The sequence below is a fragment of the Pelodiscus sinensis genome, chromosome 1, assembly GCF_049634645.1.
Source record: "Pelodiscus sinensis isolate JC-2024 chromosome 1, ASM4963464v1, whole genome shotgun sequence".
NCBI classification, from domain to species: Eukaryota; Metazoa; Chordata; order Testudines; family Trionychidae; genus Pelodiscus; species Pelodiscus sinensis.
Genome location: NC_134711.1, coordinates 320,494,421 through 320,519,445, shown reverse-complemented (window position 1 = coordinate 320,519,445; position 25,025 = coordinate 320,494,421). Strand labels below are relative to the sequence as shown.

The window sequence follows — 25,025 nt, the reverse complement described above, 5'->3', positions numbered from 1 at the left end:
TTACCAAATCAGTGGGTTAGAGAATCTTCAAAATGTTATTTTTTTAGTATCAACTCAACAGGAATGCCAAACAAATTGCTGTCATAGTTAAAAAATGTTAATTTCAGAAATAAAATTGTTAATGGTACCTAGATATATATTGCTGTGAAATGGATGGTAGATATTGGGGTGTGAAGCCATGGAAAGATGGAAGCAGTGTTATTTCAATTAATCATTCTTGCTTGGAGTATCTTTACTTGTGCAGTATGAGTTAATTTCTTTTATTTTAATTCTCAGACAAAGGTTTACTACAAATAGGTCTTTCTTTAGGACTTGCAGATCAGTGAGCTGTAGCTGGCCAATCAGAATCATGAAGAGTTTTGATGCCCTCTGCTGGATTTCTTGGGTCATGTTAGTGCTTATACTAAATTTCCTTTCTGTCTCCCCACAGTGCACAGTAGGGATGTTGTTGGTTAACTGGTAAAACTCACCCTTAACAAGTGAGGCTTACTGGTTACAATTAACCGGTGGGGCCTGGAGATAGCCCTTCACCCACTGTAGGAAGGAGCTGCTCCAGCCCCGTGCAGCCTCCCCCGGACGGGAGGGGTGTGTGTTCCAGTCTGACCAGAGAAGCCCCTAGCTAAATATTAAGTTTCACTAATTAAAAAAGATTTCACATCTCTTGTGCACAGTCACAGCATGCACAGTCACAGTAGCATGCAGTTCCTTACATTAATTCCACTTTTTCAGAAGGGATTTAAAGTACTGTAAATATAGGGAGCCTCTATGCATCTTGCCACAGCAAGACACCTCTGTTGTTTTTTGGAATTAATGAAAGAGAGCATTTCAGTCCCCCCTGAGGATAAAATTTATTAGCTAAGGAGAGACAAGTACCGATACTGCTGTTTTACAGGGATCCAGTTCCGTGAAGAAACAGGTAGTTTGTGCAGGATATGACTCAGGAACAAAGGCACCAAAAATGAGGCAAGGGACTTCCAACTAGCCAGTCAATGAAATTAGCCTATAGAGTGATCTCACACCACTGATTCTGTAGGAAGGAAGGCAGCTAGAACTTCAACATGCATGCACTTATGTACTCACTCTCTTCTTCCTGATGCCGCTGGGCAATCCTGACCCAGATGTCTGACCAAACTGAATCATCATTATCACATAAATAAACATGTATAAATTGATATTGGGCTTAGTCTAACAAATTTTTATGATAACTGTTTAAGGCTTGTTTTAGAATGTATATGTTCATGTTATAAAAATAAAAAATGAAACTATTGCTCTAATGACTTCTAAACTTAATAGTTTAACCATGCTATATTACTAAAGTATGGTTTATTTTCTTTATTGAAATATGCAAAAATTGGCTTGAGAATAAACAGAGGACCTTTCAGCCTCTGCAAGCATTATATTAATCTGAAGAAAATAAGTCTCTCTCATGGGGGGAGGGGTCATTGAACAAAACTTGGAAATGACTATCATTTTAACTACTATATTTCATAGTTTTGGCCTTCTGCCTTCCACATGACAAATGAAATTTATTCTATAAAGTACTTAAGTGTTCTCATCAACATCTGCATTGTATTTAAACATTTTAGTTTGGTCTTAGCAGGATATCCTTTCCTGCAGCAAGTTATACAGCAATTTGAAATAGAGGATATTTTGCACTATTTCTGTTTTCTGCTAAAGTTGTAACTTGTATAGATAAAACTTGGTATTAGGACCCATCTTCCATGACACCTTTCTTGGGGTACTTTGATATGTTGTTTAACGCAGTCCTGTAATGGAACTGTCATATTAATAACATTCACTAAAGAACTCTGTAGGCAGATGAATTCTTCTCTTTTTGTTTGTTTTATGAGGTATTGATGAAAGTATGTACTTTAGTAGCGATGGAGAACAAATGGGTCAGTATGTGTAGTTGAACAAAAAACTATTTAAGAGTGCTTAAGAATTATTTTTAATATTGTGTGAAAGAGTTAAGGTATAGGATCTAACTTCTTTCAGCAGTGCTCGGTATAAGATCTTTTGGAATTTAGGTGAATAAAGACTTTGACTTCTTAAGAGACCTGATGGGTAGGATTCTCTGGGATGCTTACATGAAGGGGAAAGGAGTCCAGGAGAGCTGGCAGTATTTTAAAGAAGCCTTATTGAAGGCACAGGAAGAAACCATCCCGATGCGAAGCAAGAATAGCAAATATGGTAGGCAACCAGGTTGCCTTACCGGGAAAATCCCTGGTGAGCTTAAACACAAAAAGGAAGCTTACAAGAAGTGGAAACTTGGACAGATGACTAGGGAGGAGTATAAAAATATTGCTCGAGAATGCAGGGGAATTATCAGGAAGGTGAAAGCGCAATTGGAATTGCAGCTAGCAAGGGATGTGAAGGATAACAAGAAAGGTTTCTACAGGCATGTTAGCAATAAGAGGGTGATCCGAGAGGGTGTGAGGCCATTACTGGATGAGGGAGGCAACCTAGTGACAGATGACAGATCTACTCTGAGCTGGTTAGGCCTCAGTTGGAGTATTGTGTCCAGTTCTGGGCACCACATTTCAAGAAAGATGTTGAGAAATTGGAGAGGGTCCAGAGAAGAGCAACGAGAATGATTAAAGGTCTAGAGAACATGACCTATGAGGGAAGACTGAAGGAATTGGGCTTGTTTAGTTTAGAAAAGAGAAGATTGGGGGGGACGGACATGATAGCAGTTTTCAGATACAGTGAGCCCTCGCTACTTCGCGGTTCAACCATCGCGGATTCATGACTTCGCGGACTTTTTTCATTACGTATGTATATACGTGAATCCGCGATGGTCGAACCGCGAAGTAGCGAGGGCTCACTGTAAATAAATACGTAAATATGGTGTCCCTACTTCGCGGATTTTCAGCTATCGCGGTCGGGTTTGGAACCTATCTACCGCGATAAACGAGGGTTCACTGTATCTAAAAGGGTGTCATAAGGAGGAGGGAGAAAACTTGTTCATCTTGGCCTCTGAGGATAGAACAAGAAACAATGGGCTTAAACTGCAGCAAGGGAAGTTTAGGTTGGACATTAGGAAAAAGTTCCTAAGTGTCAGGGTAGTCAGACACTGCAATAAATTTCCCAGGGAGGTTGTGGAATCTCCATCTGTGGAGATATTTAAGAGTAGGTTAGATAAATGTCTGTCAGGGATGGTCTAGACAGTATTTGGTCCTGCCATGAGGGCAGGGGACTGGACTCCATGACTTCTCGAGGTCCCTTCCAGTCCTAGTATTCTATGATGTGGGAAAAGCGGAAGTACTCAATGCTTTCTTTGCCTCTGTCTTCGCGGACAAGGTCAGCTCCCAGACAAATGCACTAGGCAATGCAGTATGGGAAGGAGGTGGACAGCTCTTGGTGGGGAAAGAACACGTTAAGAACTATTTAGAAAAGCTAAATATACACAAATCCATGGGTCCGGATTTAATGCATCCGAGGGTACTGAGGGGGTTGGTAAATGTCATTGTGGAGTCATTGCGGATTCATGAAGGGCAAGTCATACCTGACCAATCTGATGAGCTTCTATGATGAGGTAACTGGCTCTGTGGATATGGGAAAGTCAGTGGATGTGATATACCTTGACTTTGGCAAAGCTTTTGATACAATATCCCACAATATTCTTGCCAGCAAGTTAAGGGAGTATGGATTGGATAAATGGACAGAAAGCTGGCTAGACTGTCGGGCCGCACTGGTATTGATCAACGGCTCAATGTCAGGTTAATGGTCAGTTTCTAGCGAAGTGAAGCATTGAGTACTTCAGCTTTTCCCACATCATAGATTCATAGAATACTAGGACTCGAAGGGACCTCGAGAAGTCATTGAGTCCAGTCCCCTGCCTTCATGGCAGGACCAAATACTGTCTAGGCCATCCCTGATAGACATTTATCTAACCTACTCTTAAATATCTCCAGAGATGGGGATTCTACAACCTCCCTGGGCAATTTATTGCAGTGTCTGACTACTCTGACAGTTAGCAACTTTTTCCTAATGTCCAACCTAAACTTCCCTTGCTGCAGTTTAAGCCCATTGTTTCTTGTTCTATCCTCAGAGGCCAACTCTGCCCACATATATACGCCAGCAACACCATCACAGGAACTAACCAGATCAGCCCACAAAAGCTTATGCTCCAACACTTCAGTTAGTCTATAAGGTGCCACAGGACTCCTCACCACCTTTCTGGAGCGCAGCAAATGGCTGATTTGCAGCATTCAAGCTCAAGGATGGAGGGGGAGGAGTGGAAATGGGGGAGACACTAAGGGAGTAGTGGGTCTGGAGTGTATCACTACAACTAGGGGCTGGGACCCTGGGTGGAAGCAGAGAAGCTGGCATTGACTTCCCCTGGTCTGGCAAATTCCCTGGCTCAGGAGCAATCTGGTTTTGAGGGTGCCGGATCAGGGACATTCAACCTGTAACCAGTTTGATAGTCTGTTCATGATGACAGCATGTGCAGAACTTGTCTGTCAGCTATTTTAGAATGGAAAGAAAGTAAGACATGAGCCACACAAAACATGTCTGCATAAATGATTTGTAATTCTGTGGGAACTACTTAATTAAAGGTTCACATAATGATGTAAAATACAAGCCTGTTAACATTGTAGAGGCCAAGAAGTGGATAACAAACCATCTCCAGAAAAAACTAGCTACTACTCTTTACAAAATAAAATAAGTTCAACATTTTTTTATAATATAAGTTGTCTTTGTCAGTCAACATTGCTAATTCTATCCAATTCATTAAAATTATGTTGTAATATAATGAATGTTCTTGCAATCCACTGTACTACATCTGATGTATTTGCTGAATTAGAAATTGCTTCGAAGAAGACTCTTAGATTTGTTTGGTTGATTTTTCATAAACAAAGTGGTATTGGACCATCATACATCATTGTCTTATGTTATTGTATCTCTTCTTTCACTAGGAAAAGTCTTGAATATTTTGCTGAGATTAGACATCAGACAGACTAAACAGTAATTTCCTCATTTTTTTCTTCTATTACATTTCTGTATTCCTTGCAAATTTTTTGTTTGTTGCTAGCTATTAAAAATCTGGCACCTTTTAAGGCAAATTTGATAACAGAGAATATTTAGTTCTTTGAGAGATGTACTCTACTGGAGGTATCAGTGCATCCCTGTGCTGTTAATCAAAGGCTTTTAGAGCAGTGTTCTCGTGGACCACGTGGATGTGGTGTCTGGCTCGTGCGTCTTCGCTGCCCTGACATCGCACGTGTGGTCCCCCTTCCCCCCAGTTCCTTCTGGAGTGTCTCCAGCTGGACATGGAGCTTTGCAATGTTCCTCAGAGAACATTGTTATTTTCATTACCATTCTTTAGAGAGATAAGTAATTGCTCTCCTGTTACCTAGGTAAGTTTCCATTATCCCAGTTCTCCTCTCCCTCTCCCCCCCAAAAAAAACCTCACAAGTTTTTTTTTTTCTTCTTCTTCCTCATTTCTTTGCTATAGTTAGTTCACCAGGGTTTAAGCATTGCATGTTTTTTAAGGGCGCTGTCCCTATTTTGCGTCCATTGTTTGAGGCAACCCCATGTTGCCCAGAAAGGTGTCCATTGTAATAAGTTGAAGGCCAGGGTGTGAAAAGATAAGGATCTATGAGTATAACTTATCCTTATGGAGAAGTCCTTTTTCCCTACCTCAGACCCTGATCTCGAACCCTCTACAACCCACTCAAAGCCCCAGCTGGCACAGGACAAAAAAACTTCAAAAAGTGTGCACCTTCATTGCCTGAAAAGGCTCCTTTGGCTACCAGCTGTTCTCTAAGCACCTCAGTGCCGATTCTGCCAGCTGTTCGTGCTTAAGCTCTCATGATGCACCAGGACACTCTGGCACCACTCACGCCGCTAGCGCAACTGGTATGCACTGCTTTAGTGCCATGGTAAAAGGCTTGAAGTTGCTTACCTCCCTTAAAATGGCACCGCCCAGCGCAGTGTGTGCTGCACCATTATTGAAGTCAGTACCTACTACCAATACAGCCTACACACACTACTCCATGAGAGCTGTATCCATATCCATAGCATTCCTACATAAGGTCCCAATTATGGACATATGGAGAGCTTCCACATGGGCCTCTGAGCATACTTTTGCAAAACACTATGCACTCTTAAGGCCAAGTCTCGGACTTCAGCATGGCTAAAGCTTTCCTAGCCACCACTTTTCTACCAGATCCGAAGTCCCTACCTTTTAAATACATACAGCTTTACAGTCACCTATAGTGGAGCACCCACAGGGATTTATACTGAAGAGATCTCAGCTGTGCAGTAAATGATCTTCAAGATAAGTGTTCCTGTAGGTGCTCCACTACCCACTTCTTCCCCTCTACATCAAATTTTTAGTGTGGTCTCCATTGTAGAGAGAGAACTGAGGGGGGGGGGGGGGGGAACCACATATGGGTGATGTCAGGGCACCAAAGATATGTCAGCCAGGCACTGCACCTGCACAGTCCAGGAAGCCCGCTGGTCAGTTTCAGCAGCGGCTGAATTGGGATGCCTGGGGCAGAGCAGCTGGGGTGCTGCCGGGTTGGTCCCGCGCTGCCTCTCGGTGCTGTAGGACCAGCCCGACAGCACTCCAGCTGCTCTTCCCCAGGCGTCCCCAAGAGCAGCTGGGGTGCTGCCGGGTTGGTCCTGCAGCCCTGAGGGACAGCACTACGGGACCAAACAGACAGCACCCCAGCTGCTCTGCCACCAGCTTCCCCGATTCAGCTGCTGGTCAGTTTCAGCAGCAGCTGAATCGGGGAAGCCGGGCGCAGAGCAGCTCCCAATTGTCCGGCAGCCAGAGCACTTCTGGGTTCCTGATGGTGCCGGACCATCAGGAGTGCCAGAGCATTGGATGCCGGACCAATGGAGTTTTACTGTATTAACTAACTGCATAGAAAATTTGGTGAAGTTATCTCTGAAGGTACAGTTCACATGGCTTTATTTATATTCCTAGTAAAGAAACTAATTTATGGGACTGTATTTTGCAAAACAACAACAAAACACTCTAAATGAACTGAAGCTGGCCAGCCCAGGTTGCTTAGTAATCTGTAATTTAAATTCTAATCAAAGACGTTTTGATCTTATTAGGCACAAATATTTAGCGTTGTCTGTGAAGTTCTTCACTTTTGTCTTCATTTTCTTGATTAAAGTTTTTCCCCTTAGGATGGAACCTAAAAAGAGTACACATGTATAAGAAAAGGATAGTATTGAAGGAAAATATTGTCTGAGGTAGCAGTCTACAAGCTATTTAATTTATGGGTTAGTTAAAAAAGTATCTCCCCTTTATTGAATCTGATACTATTTCTTTTCCCTGTGATATTTTTCCTAAATGTATGAAGACAGTATGGGTACGTCTAGACTACATGCCTCTGGCGACAGAGGCGTGTAGATTAGACTATACCTGGGAGGTTGACAAATGCCTTTGATGTCGACCGCGGAGCGTCCAGACTACCGCACTGAGCCGACAAACAGCTGATCGGCTCAGCGCAACATCCATGTAAATTTAAATGAAGCGGCGATTATTTAAATCGCCGCTTCATTTTCTTATGCCGGGTAGTCTAATCTACACGCCTCTGTCACCAGAGGCATGTAGTCTAGAGGTACCCTATCAGTGTAATTTGAATAAACTTTTCTGTTTTTCTTTACATTGCTTTATTTTTCTTTTTTTCTTAATTTCACTTCTTCTATTTCGTTAAATAAAGGGGAGTGATGGAGAAGCTTGAAAGTGAGAGCAGAGTGAGAATTAAGATTTTTTTTTTAATATATAGATATAGCTATATGACACTCCATATCATCTTGACTGTAATCATTCGAAAAGCAGCAAGTACCATTTTATTGTACAATAACATAATGTTTGTCCATTTGATCAGTTAGCCTTATCGTTTTTGAACATAAAGTGTGCAATGGTTTACCTTCCTGCAATGCGTAACCAGTTTTTGCACAATGTTATGTACAAAACAGCCCCTGAGAATTTGGGGAAGGAGCTAAAAAGTAAGGATGTTAAATAGCGGTTAATTGGCTAATCAAGTAGTCGATGTGGCGAGGAGTCCTGTGGACTCCTGTGGAGTCCTTATAGACTAACCGAAGTGTTAGAGAACAAGCTTTTGTGGGCAAAGATCCACTTCGTCAGATGCATGTACAGTAGTGGAAATTTCCAGAGGCAGGTATAACTATGCAGGCCAGAATCAGGCTGGAGATGACCAGGTGGATCCAATCAGGGAGGATGAGGCCCACTTCTAGTAGCTGGTCTGGAGGTGTGAATTCCAAGAGAGAAGAAGCTGCTTTTGTAGTTAGCAAGCCATTCGCAGTCTTTATTTAATCCTGAGTTGATTGTGTCAAACTTGAAGATAAACTGTAGCTCAGCAGTTTCTCTTTGAAGTCTGGTCCTGAAGTTTTTTTGCTGCAGGATGGCTACCTTTAGATCTGCAATTGTGTGTCCAGGGAGATTGAAGTGTTCCCCTACAGGTTAGTCGATGAAATTTCTAGGCTTATTGGGTAGTCAGTCACTACTTGACTAGTTGCTCTCCCCCCCCCCCCCCCATCTATGTATCAGAGGCACCAAGGAGGGGGCGCAGGAACCGATGCTGGGGGGAGCCGGCTTAGAAGCTGGTTTCCTCCAGCACTGTTACCTTGGTGGGGGGGAGAGGAGGCGGGCAGAGGCGCGGTGGGGGAAACAATGTGAGTGGGGACAAAAGCAGTCCCTGCTCACAGGGGGTATAGACTGCTGTGCCTCTCCCTTTAAAATGAACACGAGACACCAGCGGCTCTTGTACATTTTAAAGGGAGAAGTGCAGCAGTTGAGATCCCACGTGAGCGGGGACTGTTTTGGAAATTCCATCGACTACTTGATTAGCTGATTAATCAATATTTAACATCTCTAGTCTCAGCACAATCCCCTGCTGCCAGTCTACACTTAATTATTAAAGGGACAGGGGAGCTGGTGATAGAAATGTAGCCGTGTTAGTCTGGTGTAGCTGAAACAAAATACAGGACTATGTAGCACTTTAAAGACTAACTAGATGGTTTATTAGGTGATGAGCTTTCGTGGGCCAGACCCGCTTCCTCAGAGCTGGTGTGAGAGGATGCGAACTCAGTCCCTGGTCCCACAGGTCTCAGCACAATCCCCCTCCCCCGCTGCCACTCTGCACCATTAAAGGACGGGAGCTTGTGCCAGAGGATGCTGACTCAATCCCTGGTCCCACCAGGTCTCAGCATAACCCTCTGCTGCTCCTCTGCTCTATTAAAGAAATAGGAGCCAGTATGAGAGGATACTAGCTCAGTCCCTGGTACCAGTGGGTCTCAGCACAACACCCCGCCCAGCAGGCTACCACTCTGCATTATTAGGGATGGGGAGCGGATGCGAGAGCCAGCATTACCCTGTCCGTAATAGTGTAGAGTGGCAGCCAGGAGTGGGGGGTTGTGCTGAAACCCGGTGGGACCAAGGATTGAGCCAGCATCTTTGCATTGCAGCTCCCCTGTCCCTTTAATAGCGTAGAGCAGCAGTGGGAGGGTTGTGCTGAGATCTGGTGGGACCACGGATTGAGCCAGCCCTATGGGGAGCAGCCTGCGGCAGACACTGCCCTGTACATAGGCTGCCCTGGGAGCAGCTCTCCTTTGGGGCGGGATATGTCTCATCTTCATTACCCTCCCCCAGATTTTGGGATCCTCTTGAAAGTAATTGTTTACATTTGTGCTCAAGATGAGTGTTTCTCAACCAGTGGTAGGAGTACCTTTATGGGTACTCAAGAGAAGTCTGGAGGGTATGTCAACACAACTGAAATTTGGAGAAAACTGAGGTTTTGTTTTAAGTTTTACAGCGCTTTATTATTTTTGTTCTTTTTACGCCCAAATATTGCATCACCTGCCCGGCTATGAATAATAGTTTAAATAAATGTGTTGCAATAGTAGAAGAAAATGTTGTGTCTGAAAACTGGAGGTACTTATAATTTTTTTTAAAGGGGATACTTTGTTAAATAAAAAAAAAAAAAGTTGAGAGACACTGCTCAAGATGTGGTTTCTTACCAGTATTGTTTTGTTGTCGGAGAATACCAAAATAAATGTCAGAAATTTCTTTTCCTCCCACGCTACCCAGTTTATTCTAATGTTTTATGTCTTTAATATGGCAAAGGCTGGTTAATGTCCAGCCTTTTGTTCTTATGGCAAATGGTTTCCTCTTATTTTTCTGTCTTATATGGCTAGTCTTAACATCTCTATGGAGATTTTTTTTAATATCGCGTAATTCCTTAGATAATATAAGGGCGTTTGGTAAGTTAAAGAATGATGGCTATGCTGGAAATTTACCTGTGCACAAACAATTCTATGCCCGCCCACCTCCTTTGCAGAGCTGTACAGCAGCACTCACTGTCCTGCTGGAAGTTGAGTGGCGTGGTGTCCTCCTGCTCCAGTGTCAAGCAGTGCTGCGTGGTGGGCAGCTGCCCCATGTGTGCAGCTGGAGCGAGGGTGTGGTGAGGCTTTCCTATTGGGGCAACCTCACCATGGCCCTGGTTCCAGCTGCAGCAGCAATCGTGCGGCCCGACATGTGGCGGGCAGCTGCCTTGTGTGCAATGGCTGGCACCGAGGCATGGTGAGGGTATCCCAACTGGTGCAGCCTTACTGTGGCCCCTGATTCAGCTCTGGCAGCTGGGCCACATGGTAGAGCAAGATTGCTTCAGGGCAGCTGGGCCGCATGGCGGAGCAAGGCTGCTCCAGGGACCAGGGCTGCTCCGGGTGCAGCTGAGCTGCGGGGCAGAGTAGGACTGCTCTAGGAACCGGGGCTGCTCTGGGGTTGAACTGCAGCCAGTGCTGTGTGGTGGCTGCCCAACTGCTCCCTGGGCAGACTGTGTGGCAGGTGGATGCCGGAGCCGGAGCTGGGGCTGCGGTGCAACTGCTCCTGGGGCTGGGACTCCCTACACCCCTCTTTCCCCCTCCCGCACCCTTCATTACCATCCAGCTCTAAGCCCCTTACCCCCCCCAAGCCCTCTGCCGGCTCCCTGTGTGTCACTGCCTCACTCCTAGCACCTCACTCCCTGCAAACCCCTAGGCACTGGTAGCAGCTTCCCTCTGCCCCAGGTTGGGACTCCCAACCAGCCCCGTGGAGAGCAGCCTGCAGCAGCCCATGGCCTGCACACAGGCTGCCCTGGGACCAGCACTCCCAGGGGGAGGGGATATGTCTCACCTTCTCCCCACGATGTGGGGGAAAGTGCTGCCTGGGAGCAGGGCTCAGGGGCCATGGCACACATCCAAAAAGCACCCATAGCCTCATTATTGGTGCACAAGAAAAAACTCACTCCACTCATGGATGGAAAATCTTAGAGGAAACACTGATGCTGACTAGAACAAGCTTTACTCTGGGCAGTCTCACATGATTAATTCCTACTGTTCATAGTGCCCTTTGGCTGATAGCCAATTTTTCAAGCTCTATACTTCATAAAGTCTCAAAATTCCTCCCAAAAGGAAAGATTGCCCTGTTTTTCATGTGAAGAATGGAAAAATTGTCATCTCCATTTACTAACGGTTGAAACCAAGATACAAAGAGAATAAGTGTCTTGCTAGAGGGAACCAGTGTGAATTTTCCTAGCTTGGAAATCTGTGCTTAGACAATGTGATGGGGTGGAGTAGGCCCTGATATCCCAGCTGGAGACCTTTCCGCCCTCTACCCAGCAACCGGAACAGAAGAGAGGTCCTCCAAGCAGAATAGTGTGGCAGCCTCTGCTGCAGCCAATCAGGGTGCAGCAGGTGGATATAAAGGAAGAGTCTGCCAGTTCCTTCCTGGAGCTCAATCCAGGCAGAGGGTGAAGACTAGCCGGTAAGCCAGTGGCAATCCTTTGCAGAACATTGGACAGGGAGGACTTGACCAAAAGGCCCAAGAGAAAGGGCTAGACATAGCAGCTTCCCGGGGAAGTGGCCCACGGAATGTGGCAGCAACTGACCTCTTTGAGACTCAGCAGGTAACTGCTACTTATAGGGTCCCTGGGCTGGGACCCAGAGGAGTGGGCGGACCTGGGCCCCCCCAACACCCAGCAACCACAAAGGGGGTAAGAAGAAGCCTGGTCCCAGGCCGAGACTCCCCTTGGCTACAGAGGGGCGCTCACAAGAAGGGCGGGGCTCTTTACAGACAATTTCATGTTTGTTGCTGCTCCCCGCACCACCCCTCCCCTTTGCTGCCTCTGATACAGTGGGGGGAGGGTCTTATTGTTTAGTTGACTATTTGCTTACATCCCTAATAAGTAATATTTCAGGTATTCTTAGATTTGGTCAGTAGAATTATGCTATTTTATGAAATTAAGTTAAGCTCTGATCAAAATTAATTGAGCCCATGGGTTCATTTAGTTGATTGGCCTTCAGGCTTTTAGATTGTAAACTCTTGTAGATAGTGTTGCCAGATGGTTTCAATAAAAATACCGGACACACTTGACATTACATCACAATCTACATTACATCTTATTTAGAAAATACCAGGTATTTATATTTTCTCATTTATAATTTCTCAATTTGTTTCCCAAACAGAACACTCAAATACTGGACTGTCCAGTTCAAAACTGGACACCTGGCAACCCTACTTTGTAGAGAATCTCTATTTGTCCAAAGAAGAGCCATCCATCTGTGTGAAACTATATAAAAAGGATAAATAATGAACAGTTTGATACATAATTTACAAGTCAAAGAATTCTGAGTAGAATCTAGTTATGCCATCACATAGTGGTTTTTCCTGCATTTAAACAACAGCTTTTCAGCTCTTGAATTAAGAGTGTAGTGTGGCCTGTGAGCAAGTACTGAGCACACTCCTAGGCTGCATGCTACTTCTAACTAGGCCAAAGGTTAAACAATCAGTAGGTTTCCCAGTTTTAGCTGAACAATGGTATTCTTTGTTTTGGTGATCTTTTGAGAGGCAAAACAGCAAATGGCATTGAGAAAAGAACAAGGAAGATCTTGCACTATTTGCTGAATGTGTCCTTTTGCATAAAAATCTTGAACTTACTGTATTTGTTACTGGATAATAGCAAATTTGCTTATAACTACTGTTTTTATATGAAATATTCTAAAAGGTCTATTATGTCACATTTATTTTAACTGCTAATTTTTTTAAATAAAAGAAGTATGTATTGAACTCACATTGTCCATCTCAAAGAAAGACACAAAACGGTGGATGTGGTTTAATTAGGCTGACACTTTATTTACTTATAATATCTAGGTGTACCCAGCAACAAACTGCATAGTGCAGAGAAGAGGGGTCCCAGCCGATGTAGACATTAGTGCCACAAACCCTCTTCCCCAAATCCCTTAAGAGGTCAAGTAAAAGCAGGAGTTAGCTGCCTTCTGACAAAATGTAGGCATTCCAAACCCACCTTCATCAGCTCCCATAAGGAATGTTTTCCTTCAAATCTTTAATCCAATTTATCCAATAACCATGTCCCTTCTGTACCAAATTTCTGCACTGGACATCCAACCCAAAGAGGCATCAGCAAAATGCTTCTCTTCCTTTCCCTCATTCCCCCATTGAGCTCCGTCCACAGATTCTGTCTTCTTTTTTTAGCTGAGTTGAACCATCCAGTGTCCACTTCCAGGGTGCCAAGAGTGTAGAAGGTGCATCAGCTAGTTCCATGCCCCTCTTTCCAGAGGTTTGCATTGAGCCAGGTGGGCCACTGGCCAAAAAGTTTGAGAACCACTGGTTTATAGGCATCTAAATCAATACCATAAATTAGGACTTGATCCTGTGAGAAGTGGAGCTACCTCAACTCCTGTTATCTTCAGTGAGAGTAGAGGGCATCCAGTATCTCATAGGTCTAAATTTAGTTAAATGTGTTTCCAGTATCTGATTATCAGCTGAGGGTTGTTTAGTTACGTATTTATTGTAGTGTACTTTTTATTATATTTTCTATTACAAATTTGTTATTGTGTTAGGGTAACTTCTACATGTATAATTACAGTAGATATTTGTATTAATCCATAATGTCTTAATATATATTTCATGCTACTTATTTTGGTCACACACATTCTCCATGTTGAATATTCAAATGAATTTTTGTTTGTCTACAAAATGATTAGGATAGTATATATAAAACAAAGCTAATAATATTACCATAAAAACAAATAAAGTGAATCCACATACCTCCGTACAGAGCAAAATTATAACAAGATACCTGGGGAAGGAGTAGCAGTTTTGTGTTAGTTTTGTATTAGTTAAAATAGATTATTGGGCTGTATTGTTAAAATGTAAATTTTTTTTACTTATGTACGAGACTATTATAGTGAAACTCCTTTTTATAGTACATTCTCTTATTTGTTTTTAACACGGTCTTTTTATTTATTTTTTATAGGGCATTCAGAAGTTGGCTAGTCAATACTTAAAGAAGGATTGGCCTGGAATAAAAACAGATGAGCGAAGTGATTATAGGTAATTTAACAATTTGGGTGTCTTAAATAGCTGTTCTTACATTGCCAATTTGTGTAATTATTCTACACAACAATGAAGAACCCTTCCATCTGCAGCTGAAATTAATGATATTTTGCTTGAGAATTGCCAATGAAAATAAAGCTTTTTCGTTTGAGGTTATGTAATAAGCTTAAATTGGCAAGTATAAAACATATAGTCTAAAGAGTTCTGATGAGAAACAGATTTAAACAAGATTACAAAACAGCACAAATATAAGAACAAATTCAGTATCTTGTTTGGATATTATTTTGTTTTTGAGGTTTTTTTTATTCATCAGTTAAGACGGAGTAATGACAGGAACCCAAATTTAATAGAGGAAGTTCATCTTAGAGAAGGTAGCATCTGGGAGCGTGGTTTAGCAAAAGAAAAAAGAGTGACAGAATTTATTAGCAAGCATAGAAGGACTGCAAAACAGAAACTCAGTTGCTGAAAAGTTCATCCCTTTTGAATATAGTATCCCTTGGATATTCCAAAAATCCTTTAAAATTGATGTTATAAGAAATTTCATGAAAGAAGCTGCTATATAAAGGAAACAATTAAATTGACTAATGAAAATACCATCAACGGTAAATCAAGTGCTGAAAATGGGTTGCAGTGGTGGTTTATATCAGTCTCAGTATTTTTAGCCTCAAAAGGTCAAAAGTCATGCCAGAATCTGAAAATGCATGCACTTGATCTAAAATCATGAGCTCTTTTTTTTTTAAAGGGATATATAGTATTTTTGGTTTGCATTCTGTTTTTTGAAATATTCCTGTCCAAAGTGAGAGACAGTTACAAGTTGAATTTTCATCTCTCAGTGCGTACAAATTGTGTACACAAGCATGCAGGCTTTGGCTTCCTTGAGCTTCTGCTTCTCATTCTGCCCATATTCTCCCTGCTTGCCCTGTGCACCTGATCCCTTACTCCCCACCACCATACATACACACTGCCCAAGTCACTCTTCTGCACATCCAGTCCTTGTTATATCTTGGCTCCTCCCTTGTAATGACCATTAGTCCCCTCCCTTGCTGGCCCCAGGCAGCCTCTTTCTCTCCAGCCTGCAGAATACTACCCCTTCATTAGTTATCCCCTTTCTTGATTGTGGGGGTGTTGACACAGCTGCTGCCCCAGCATTCACTGAGGCAGTGGCCATGTTGTGCCCACTCAGGGGCTCTGCCCCTTAGCTGCCAGTTTAACCTCCCCAAAAAAATGCCACAGAGGCCTATACCATCTGATGGGGGAAATTGCAGGCAACTCAGGAAAAATTGTTGAACTGCCTCTATCTGTTTGTTGTATGTAGTGGTATTATAGTCCTGTCAGTCCCAGCATATTAAGAAGACAAGGTAGGTGAGGTAACATCCTTCACTGAATCAACTTCTGTTGGTGAGACAAGCCCTAAGCTTTCGAGCTTAGGGTTTGTCTTCACATACATTGCTACAGAGGCGCAGCTGCACTACTTTAGTGAAGATGCAACTACACTGACTGGAGAACTTCTCCCATTGGCATAGTTAATCCACATCCTTGAGAGGGAGTAGCTTTGTTTATGGAAAAAGCTCTCTCTGCAGGGGTGTTAGGTCACTTTCACTATGTCAGTTGGGGGTTATAGTGATTTATAGGTCCGTACTGTAGACTTGGCCTTACACAGAGTTCTTCAAGGCTGGACTGGGAAATGTGCTCAGTTTCGTAACTAAATACAAGGTGAAAGAGTTTGTTTAGCGTAAATAGTTTACACCTATTTAACTGGACCCTTTAAGGTGAAGTGGCCTGTTCTCACTCCTTCAATCATATCAGGAAAAGGAAGGAGGGAGGAAGACACCTGGGGTTGGATGGGTGTTAGTGGGTTGTAGATTGTTATAACAAACCACAAACCCAATGTAAATTGAATATAAATCACCCCATGCCCCTGAGAGAACTTGCTTCAACACAAAAATAAAACCCCTCTGAGCACGCACCCATTTGTAACCTACTGTACCACTCTGGAACCCATGTGGGGTATCAGCAAACAACTACAATGCCTTCTCAGTGGGGACCCTATCCAGTAAGAAATCTTTCCTGAACCATCTCTTCTAGCCTTCGAATAATCCCCTGTCCTCTCCAAGCTCATCATCAGACTCAAACTCCCCACTGACTAGGGCACACCAGCTCAAAGTGACACCACACCCTGCCAGAAAACTGATGCACTACCTGAAATGTATCTCCACTGTTAGTGATCAGCGCCTCCCATGGTACACCATTCAAGGTCCTATATGTTTCTAACATGACATGTGGCAATCCTATCTAGTAGAATAAATGCCCCAATAATGACGATGTGGTTGAAACCAGACAAACACTACACTGTCAAATGAACTCACACAGGAAAATGATTAAAAAAAAACCCACCCTTTTCATGAAGTGATCACTTCATATCTGACCTATCAGTCTTCAAGGGAAAGCTGCCCAACACTTTTAAAACACAAGTTTGGGAACTTAATTTGATAACTTTTCTAGATACTGCATGCCATGAGCTAAACAAACACATTGGATTTATGGTTTATTACAGTAATCTATAATCCACTAAAAGTGCCTCCCCTTCTTTTTCTCCCCTACTGTGTCCCTCTACCCTTTCATTTTCCCTGTGACTGAAGAGCTGTTGATAGGCTGATTCATCTTAAAATGTCTCTTGAAATGTGTGCTATTTATGCTATACTATATGTTCTGTCTTTTATTTTGCTGTGACACTGAGCATATTTTCCTGGTGCATACCTGAAGACAGATCTGTGTAATCTGGAAAGTCTGTCTCTCTCTCACACACCCTCCCCCCCCAACAGAAGTTAGTCCAATGAACCAATATTACCTTACCTTCCTTGTCTCTCTACTTGTTTGTATGATTGTAGATTGTCTGAAATCAGGATAATGTCAAGTGCTGGCAACATACTTGACAACAAGTGGTTGCCCATCACATCTAATTTGCTGACAGAAATATGATTTTTCAATGTAGCATCTTTTAGCTTTCGAGAGAGTTTTTCAGAGGTCCCTTTACTTACAACAGCAGATTCAATTAATAGTAATGAACTGGAATCCTAAAACAGGGAAAGGAGGAAAAAGTTTTAATGTTAATAAAATTCCATTATAATTTTAATGCTGTCAAGCCAATAAAAATTAATTGTGATTAATTGCACTGTTAAACAATTATAAAATACCATTTATTAAGTATATTGGGATATTTTGTATATTTTCAAATGTACTGATTTCAGTTACAACACAGAACACAAAGTGTACAGTGCTCACTTAATTTTTATTTTTATTACAAATACTTGCACTGTAAAAACAAAAACAAAAGAAATAGTATTTTTCATTTTACCTAGTAAAAAATACTGTAGTATAATCTCTTTATCATGAAAATTGAAGTTAGGAAAGTAGAATTATGTACAAAAAAATTTTAGCCTACATGTCCACTCAGTTCTGCTTCTTGTTCAGGCATTCTCTCAAACAAACAAGTTTGCTTTACAATTTGCAGGAGATAATGCTGCCTGCTGCTTGTTCACAACGTCACCTAAAACAGGAATTTTCATAACACTATCGTAGCTTATGTCACAAAATATTTGTGCCAGATGTACTAAAAATTCATGTGTCTCTGTTTCAACCATGATTCCAGAGAACATGTGTCCATGCTAATAATGGGTTCTGTTTGATAATGGTCCAAAGCAGAGCAGGTCGACATGCTTCGCATTCTGTAGCTTTTGCATTGGAATGTGGCTCTTTTAAGACTTCTGAAAGCATAATCCTCATCTCTCTTCTCTCAGATTTTGGACAGCACTTTAGGTTTTTGAACCTTGGGTTGAGTACTATAGCTATTTTTAGAAATCTCACATTGGTACCTTCTTTGCGTTTTCTCAAATCTACAGCGAAAGTGTTCTTAAAATGAACATGTGCTGAATCATCATCCAAGACTGCTATAACATGCGGGAGAAGGTAGTTAAAACAGAGGAGGAGACCTTCACTTCTCCCCTAAGGAGTTAATTCACATTTAATTAATGCATTATTTTTAACAAGCATTATCAGCATGGAAGCATATCATCTGAATGGTGGCCAAAGCATGAAGTAGCATATAGATGTTTAGCATATCTGGCAAGTAAATACATTGCAACATCAGCTACAAAAGTGCCATGTGAATAGCTATTCTCACTTTCAGATACCTTTGTAAATAAGAAGCAGGCAGCATTATCTCTGTAAATGTAAACAAAATTATTAGTCTTAGTGATTGCCTGAACAAGAATTAGGACTGAATGGACTTACAGGCTCTAAAATTTTACATTGTTTTTGAGTGCAATTATGTAACAAAAAAAAATCTACATTTCTAAGTTACACTTTCGCGATAGAACAGTGAGATGTCCTATGGCATCTTTATAGACTAACAGATTTATTGGAGCATAATCTTTCATGGGCAAAGACCCACTTCGTCAGATGGATGTAGTGGAAATTCCAGAGGCAGGAATAAATATACAAGCATAAGAAAAGAGTTCCAATCAAGAGTAAGGCTAGAGATAATGAAGTAAATTTGGTCAGGGAGGACGAGGGTCAATTTTGGCAGATGATGTGGAGGTGTGAACACCAAGAGAGGAGAAATTGCTTTTGTAATCGGCTAGCCATTCACAGTTTTTGTTTAATCCTTTGTTTAATCCCATGAAAGCTTATGCTCCAATAAATCTGTTAGTCTATAAGCTCATGTCTACACAGCAAAGTTATTTCAAAAGAATAACCCTTATTTCGAAAGAACTTTCCTAGTGTCTACACAGCCAACCCGCTATTTTGAAATAAATTCGAAATAGTAGAGTGCTTATTTCAAATTTGGTAAACCTCATTCTACGAGGAATAACACCACTTTCGAAATAGGGGGCCTCCAGCCTTCCCAGGGTTCCCTGGTGGCCACATGAGCCTAAACTAACAACACTCCTCTCCCTCCCCACTCCCCGGAGCCCTTAAAGGGGTTGATGCTGGCCACAGTGCTTGTGCCAGGTCCAAGCCTGCCAGCCCAGAGCCAGCAGTCACTGCCCCTGACCCAGTAGCCCTAAAACATGAGCCAGCAAGCCACTTGCAGCCAGCCCTCCACTGGTCCCCAGGAGCAGTCTGCCAGCTCACAGGAGCCTGCCATGATCTCCGCACTAGACGGAGGAACGTGGCCATCTATGGCAGGATAGCTGCCAGCCTGGCCACCAAAGGCCACATGCGAACCCAGGAACAGGTTCACATGAAAATCAAGTTGGTCTGGTGAGACGCTGAGCTTTCCCTTGCCCTTGCTTCCCGCTTCCAGCTCCCTCCTCCCAGATTTCCCCCTCCCCTCTCTCACCCTCTTTTCTCCCCTCTCCCGCCTCCTTTCCCCAGTCTCACTAGAGTTTCATCCCTCCCCCCCAGTTTTGTTAAATAGAGTTTGTGTTCATGAAAATAAGTCTATTTTATTAGACTTCAGGAAGGGGAATTAGGAAGGAGTACGTGGAAAGACGTGAAGGAGGAATGAGGCACAAGCCCCCAGTGGGGCAGCCCAGGGAGGCTCTTAGTGCTCCTCAGGGTGGAAGCTCTCCCGCAGAGCCTCCTGGATACTGACAGCCCCCCAATGGACCTCCCGGATGGCAGCCTGCAGAAAGTGCAACCAGGCTCAGAGCAATGTGTCCAAGAGAATCACCAGAGTGTCCAGGGGCAGCTCTGGCTCCATGTTGCAGAGTGCTGTGGTGTGAGGGCAACCAGAGCATGCAGAGACAAAATGCTTTGCTGTCCCTCATCGAGGTGGACAAGCAAGCAGGGAAACCTGAGAACTGGCTATCGGGCGGATCCCTTTAAGCACAGACCTCAGATAGCCTCAGGCAGCAACCCCACACAGTAAGTCCTGACCTGGTGCCCTGCCGAAACTGGTCCGGCAAGCCTTAAATGCGATTCAGAGTCCACTCAGTGTAGACGTGCTATTTAGAAACAGCAAAATGCTATTTCAAAATGCATTTTGTGTGTAGACGCATTATTTCAAAATAGCTATTTCAAAATAACACTGTAGCGTAGACATACGCTAAGGTGCCACAGGACTTCTCGCTGTTGTAGCAGATTCAGACAAACACAGCTACCTCTCTGATTCTTTCCCAATAGAGATTACATTAAAGTAGTTGTATGAAGTAACTTGAAAAATATGGGGGGTTTTGTGTCTCATTTTTACAATGTAAGTATTTGTAATCACAATATACAGTGAGCACAGTACCCTTGGTTTTCTGTGTTGTAATAGAAATCAATATATTTGAAAATGTAGAAAAACATTCAAAATATTTAATCAATTGTAATTGGTAACAGTATTCTATTTTTAACTGTGATTAATCACATGAATTAATTGTGATTAATTGACAGACCTAAAAGTTATTTACTTTGCATATCAACAGAAAGGAATCTAGTTCTTCAGTTTTATACAAATCTAACTCTTGAGAATCAGCTACTAGTTTTTTTTAAAAAAATTGAAATTTAAGGATGAAGCAGAGTGTTTAATCATCATATGTAAATACCTGAATCTTCGGTACTAACCCAGTTCAGTTTTCAGATACCACAGTCAAGTGTTTGACCATAGATTTTATGGTGGTATTGAGTTTGTAGCATTTGGAACAATGAACTCTTCAATAGAGAGAACATGTCCTACTCTTTAAAGCAGTGCATACATTTATGTTATATGAATGATTAGTAGCAGTAAAAAATTATTAGCAGTAAAAAAATGATACTGTCTCCCTTTTCCCCCTTCTCACAGTCTTTTAATGTATGTATGTTTATTTGTTTGTAGAAGCATGTATCCAGTTTGGAAATCATTTCTAGAAGGCACAATGCAAGTGGCCCAGTCCCGGCTCAATATCTGTGAAAACTACAAAAACCTAATTTCTGAACCAGCCAGGACAGTTAGATGCTTTAAAGAACAGCAGTTAAAAAAGGTATTTTCTTTCTCTCTCTCTCTGTCTCTCTTTTTTTTATAATTTTTCATTTAGAGTTGTAGAGCAGTAGAAATATTTCTAAAGAATCTGCATATTTGTTTTGCTTGTTCAGATGTATTCCTTTGTAGTAGTTAAGCAGCTAGTTTGTGTTGGACCAGTTATTCATAATAGTGGGCTAAATATTCCAGAATGAAGATGTTCGAATTGACTTGAAGGTCCATTAAGGAGACTTTGCAAATCTAATTTCATGCTTTGGCAATCAGATTGAATTGATTCGATAGTGACTCAAATATAGAAAAAGTAGCCTGTTTTGGAAGTGATGTTGACCTTTTCCAAATGATATTTCAATGGAATAGATAAGGATGTTAAGGAACTGGTATGTTGCTAATCATGTATTTGATACAATTTGTATTGACTAAATGATTAGTCAATAAGGGGAGGCTCGCTCCGGGACCACCATGCCTCTGCATTTTAAAGTAAACTAACAGAGGTTGCTCCAGCAGCATCCCCTGTACATGGTGGCTGGCTGCAGACAGGGGCTGCTGCTGGAGTAGCCTCTACCCATGGCCAGCCTGGGCTACTGTGGACAGGGGCTGCTCTGCAGTGGCAGCCCCTGTCCATGGGGAGTGGAGGAGAGGCTCACCACTGGGACCACCATGTACCAGGGCTGCTGGCAGCAGTCTCTGCCCACAGCAAGCCTTGGCCTGCTGCAGTCAGAGGTTGATTTGCAGCAGCCTCCCTTACCCCATCCCCTACCTCTAACAGAGGTGGGGGTGGGGGCGGGAGGATGCACTGTGGAGATAGGAGCTGGTGCTAGGGGGAGCCAGCTTATAAACTGATTCCCCCCCAGCACTATGTCCCTGCCCTCCTTGTTGCTTCTGTATACAGAGGCAGTGGGGTGGGAGGGCAAGTAGTTGAATACTCCACTCGACTGCCTGGTAAACTTAGGTTTATCAGGTAGTCTGCTCCTGTTCACCCCCGCCCCCACCACTTCTCATACAGAGGCGGGGATGGGGGAAGCGAGTAGTCGAGTACTCCACTCGACTACCAAGTATACTTAGGCTTATCGGGTAGTCAGTTACTCACATCCCTAAAATAGACTGAGTTGCAGCACGTTTTAAACCTGAGGGAATTGCACATGCAGTCTCTAAAGCACTGGTTCTCAAACTTTTTAGCCTGTGGCTCATCCCACTCAAGTCAGACCTTTCTGAAGACTATCAGCCAACTACCCATGATGACAAAATGGTTGCAGGAGCGGATGGGAGGTGCAAGGTCTGGCTGGGAAGTAGGGTGCAGGAGCGAAGTGTGGTTGGGGAAGTTGGTTACAGGAGTGGTCTGAAGGTGGGGATGAGGGTATGAAATCTGCACACATGCAGTGACACAGAATTCCCCCAGTTGTAACCCATGCAATGCACTGGCTTTCAGCTGTTCATTTTAAAATGATTTATATCTTAAGATGTGCAGTCAGAAGAGTTCAGTTTTCATTATATTTTGAATAAAACATTACATGGAGACTGCTTTTATAATTTTTCTAAAATGTCTGTTTTGACGTGCAGGACTTTTGTTCATATAAGGCTAAATATTTTTTTTCATGTTCTAATGAACTGTGTGTTATGATGAGAAACTAATTATGGATCTTAGTGTCCTGCAGGGTGAAAGTAGTTGTCATTTGAGGATTGCCTTAAAATGAAGTTTTCAAGAGGGAGTACAAAATGTAAATATCTGTATTGGATTGAGCAGTTTGTATCTAGAAGTTAGCAAAAATGCAGCTGTGATATGCACTTCATGTAAGATAGGCTCAGCGCAGGGCAGTTAGGAAGTCAAGTAAAGGGAGTGCTGTTTGAACACATTGCAGCTGTCCAAAAAATCTATCTGTGGTTCAGAATTCTATATTATGCCATTTAACAATAATGATGCCATTTAGTAATTTAGAGAAGGATTACACTCAAGTTCTTTATTTACGTTGTTTCCCGAAGTTTGTTTGTATAGCCTTTGTCATGTTTAATTTGGAGTATTCCAGAGCCTTTCTATCTTAGTCCTTGTCTATACTTCCAAGAAGATTGATTTTCCAGGGTTCAATTTAGCACATCTAGTAAGTACCTGCTAAACTGAATGCTCGGGTGCTCCTGTTGACCCCAGTACTCCTCAGAGTCATGAGGGGTAAAGGAAATCAATGGGAGAGTTTCTTTCTCCACCTCCCACAGTAGGGCTACTCAGAAATTTAGTTTAAGATATGTTGACTCCAGCTTTGCAATTCTCATAGTTCAATTTGCATATCTTAAGTCTAATTTCTGGCGTAGTAAAGACCTGGCCTCAAAGATGCCAGAGTTGCAGTGTTAGCTAAAATGATCTGACATTCCATGCTGTAACTTTTCAAGATTTGAGGCAAGTGAGCTACAGGAGAGCCCAGATGCCTGACCTCCTGGTTTGGCAAATTCCCTTGTTCGGGATGACTCCAGTTCAAAGGCTGCTGGACCAGGGCAGAATTATCAGTTGTATTTCTTTCTTAGATTCAGAGAGAGTATATATTTTTTTCTTGGCTTTCAGTTTTGGAGGAAAAGAAATGAGATTCTCAATTTTTGCAAGTGTTCTACTAGTATAATAGCCTACTGCTAACTTTTTGAAAACAAGTTCTTTCACTATGTTCTGTCCAGTAAACTATTTGCATCCGTCAGATAATATTTTCGGTGCTGCAGTGCATGGTTTTAAATAAATCATTGGTTGAGCTGGGAGGAAGACTATATAGTAGGAATATGAAATGTCTGTGATTTCTTAAAAACTAAAATGGAATATAATAGTTGCATTAATTTACAGTTGTTAGTGCTAACTTTTTGGTGCTTATCCTCAATGTTAGAAATGATAGCATCCTTTCTATGATCTCTTAAGCTACAGAAGTACAAGCGGAGTTACGCTTATTTGAAGTCAATAGTCTCTAGGGGTATGTCTACACTACCACCCTAGTTCGAACTAGGGTGGTAATGTAGGCAACCGGAGTTGCAAATGAAGCCCGGGATTTGAATTTCCCGGGCTTCATTTGCATAAAGCCGGGCGCCGCCATTTTTAAATGTCCGCTAGTGCGGACTCCGTGCCGCGCGGCTACACGTGGCACGGACTAGGTAGTTCGGACTAGGCTTCCTAGTCTGAACTACCGTTACTCCTTGTGAAATGAGGAGTAACGGTAGTTCGGACTAGGAAGCCTAGTCGGAACTACCTAGTCCGTGCCACGTGTAGCCGCGCGGCACGGAGTCCGCACTAGCGGACATTTAAAAATGGCGGCGCCCGGCTTTATGCAAATGAAGCCCGGGAAATCAAATCCCGGGCTTCATTTGCAACTCAGGTTGACTACATTACCACCCTAGTTCGAACTTGGGTGGTAGTGTAGACATACCCTAAGTCATTTTCTAATTTCTCTTTTGGCTAAAGTGCCTTTGGCATTCCCATACTACATCTGGGTTATTGCAGCTAATTTCCTTAGTAAGTGCTTTCAGATCTTGTAAAGAGAACATTTTAAACAGAGAGACCAGGTGGGTGAAATATGTAAAGTCATTTTTTATTAAACTCTGCAAATTTTAAAAAATTGTGAATTTAATGGTTGTTCTTTAAAAGCAGTTAAGATAAAAAGATGTTACTTCTTTGTTTTGAATCATTTTAAAAGGTGGACAGAATTTGTAGTTAGCCTAAAGGGACTTATTGAGCATATG

General features: G+C 42.5%; 1 protein-coding gene across 5 annotated transcripts in view; it reads left to right on the top strand.

Annotated features, from left to right (window-relative positions):
* The window catches only part of FCHSD2 (FCH and double SH3 domains 2), a 268,315-nt gene that overhangs the window by 128,766 nt on the left and 114,524 nt on the right, over positions 1-25,025 (top strand). For all 5 annotated transcript variants that reach the window (XM_075919548.1, XM_075919550.1, XM_006130860.4 and 2 more), the window contains 2 exons: positions 14,301-14,377; positions 21,180-21,324. In XM_075919548.1, coding sequence (XP_075775663.1) covers positions 14,301-14,377; positions 21,180-21,324 — 222 coding nt within the window. The remainder of the gene's footprint in view (positions 1-14,300; positions 14,378-21,179; positions 21,325-25,025) is intronic.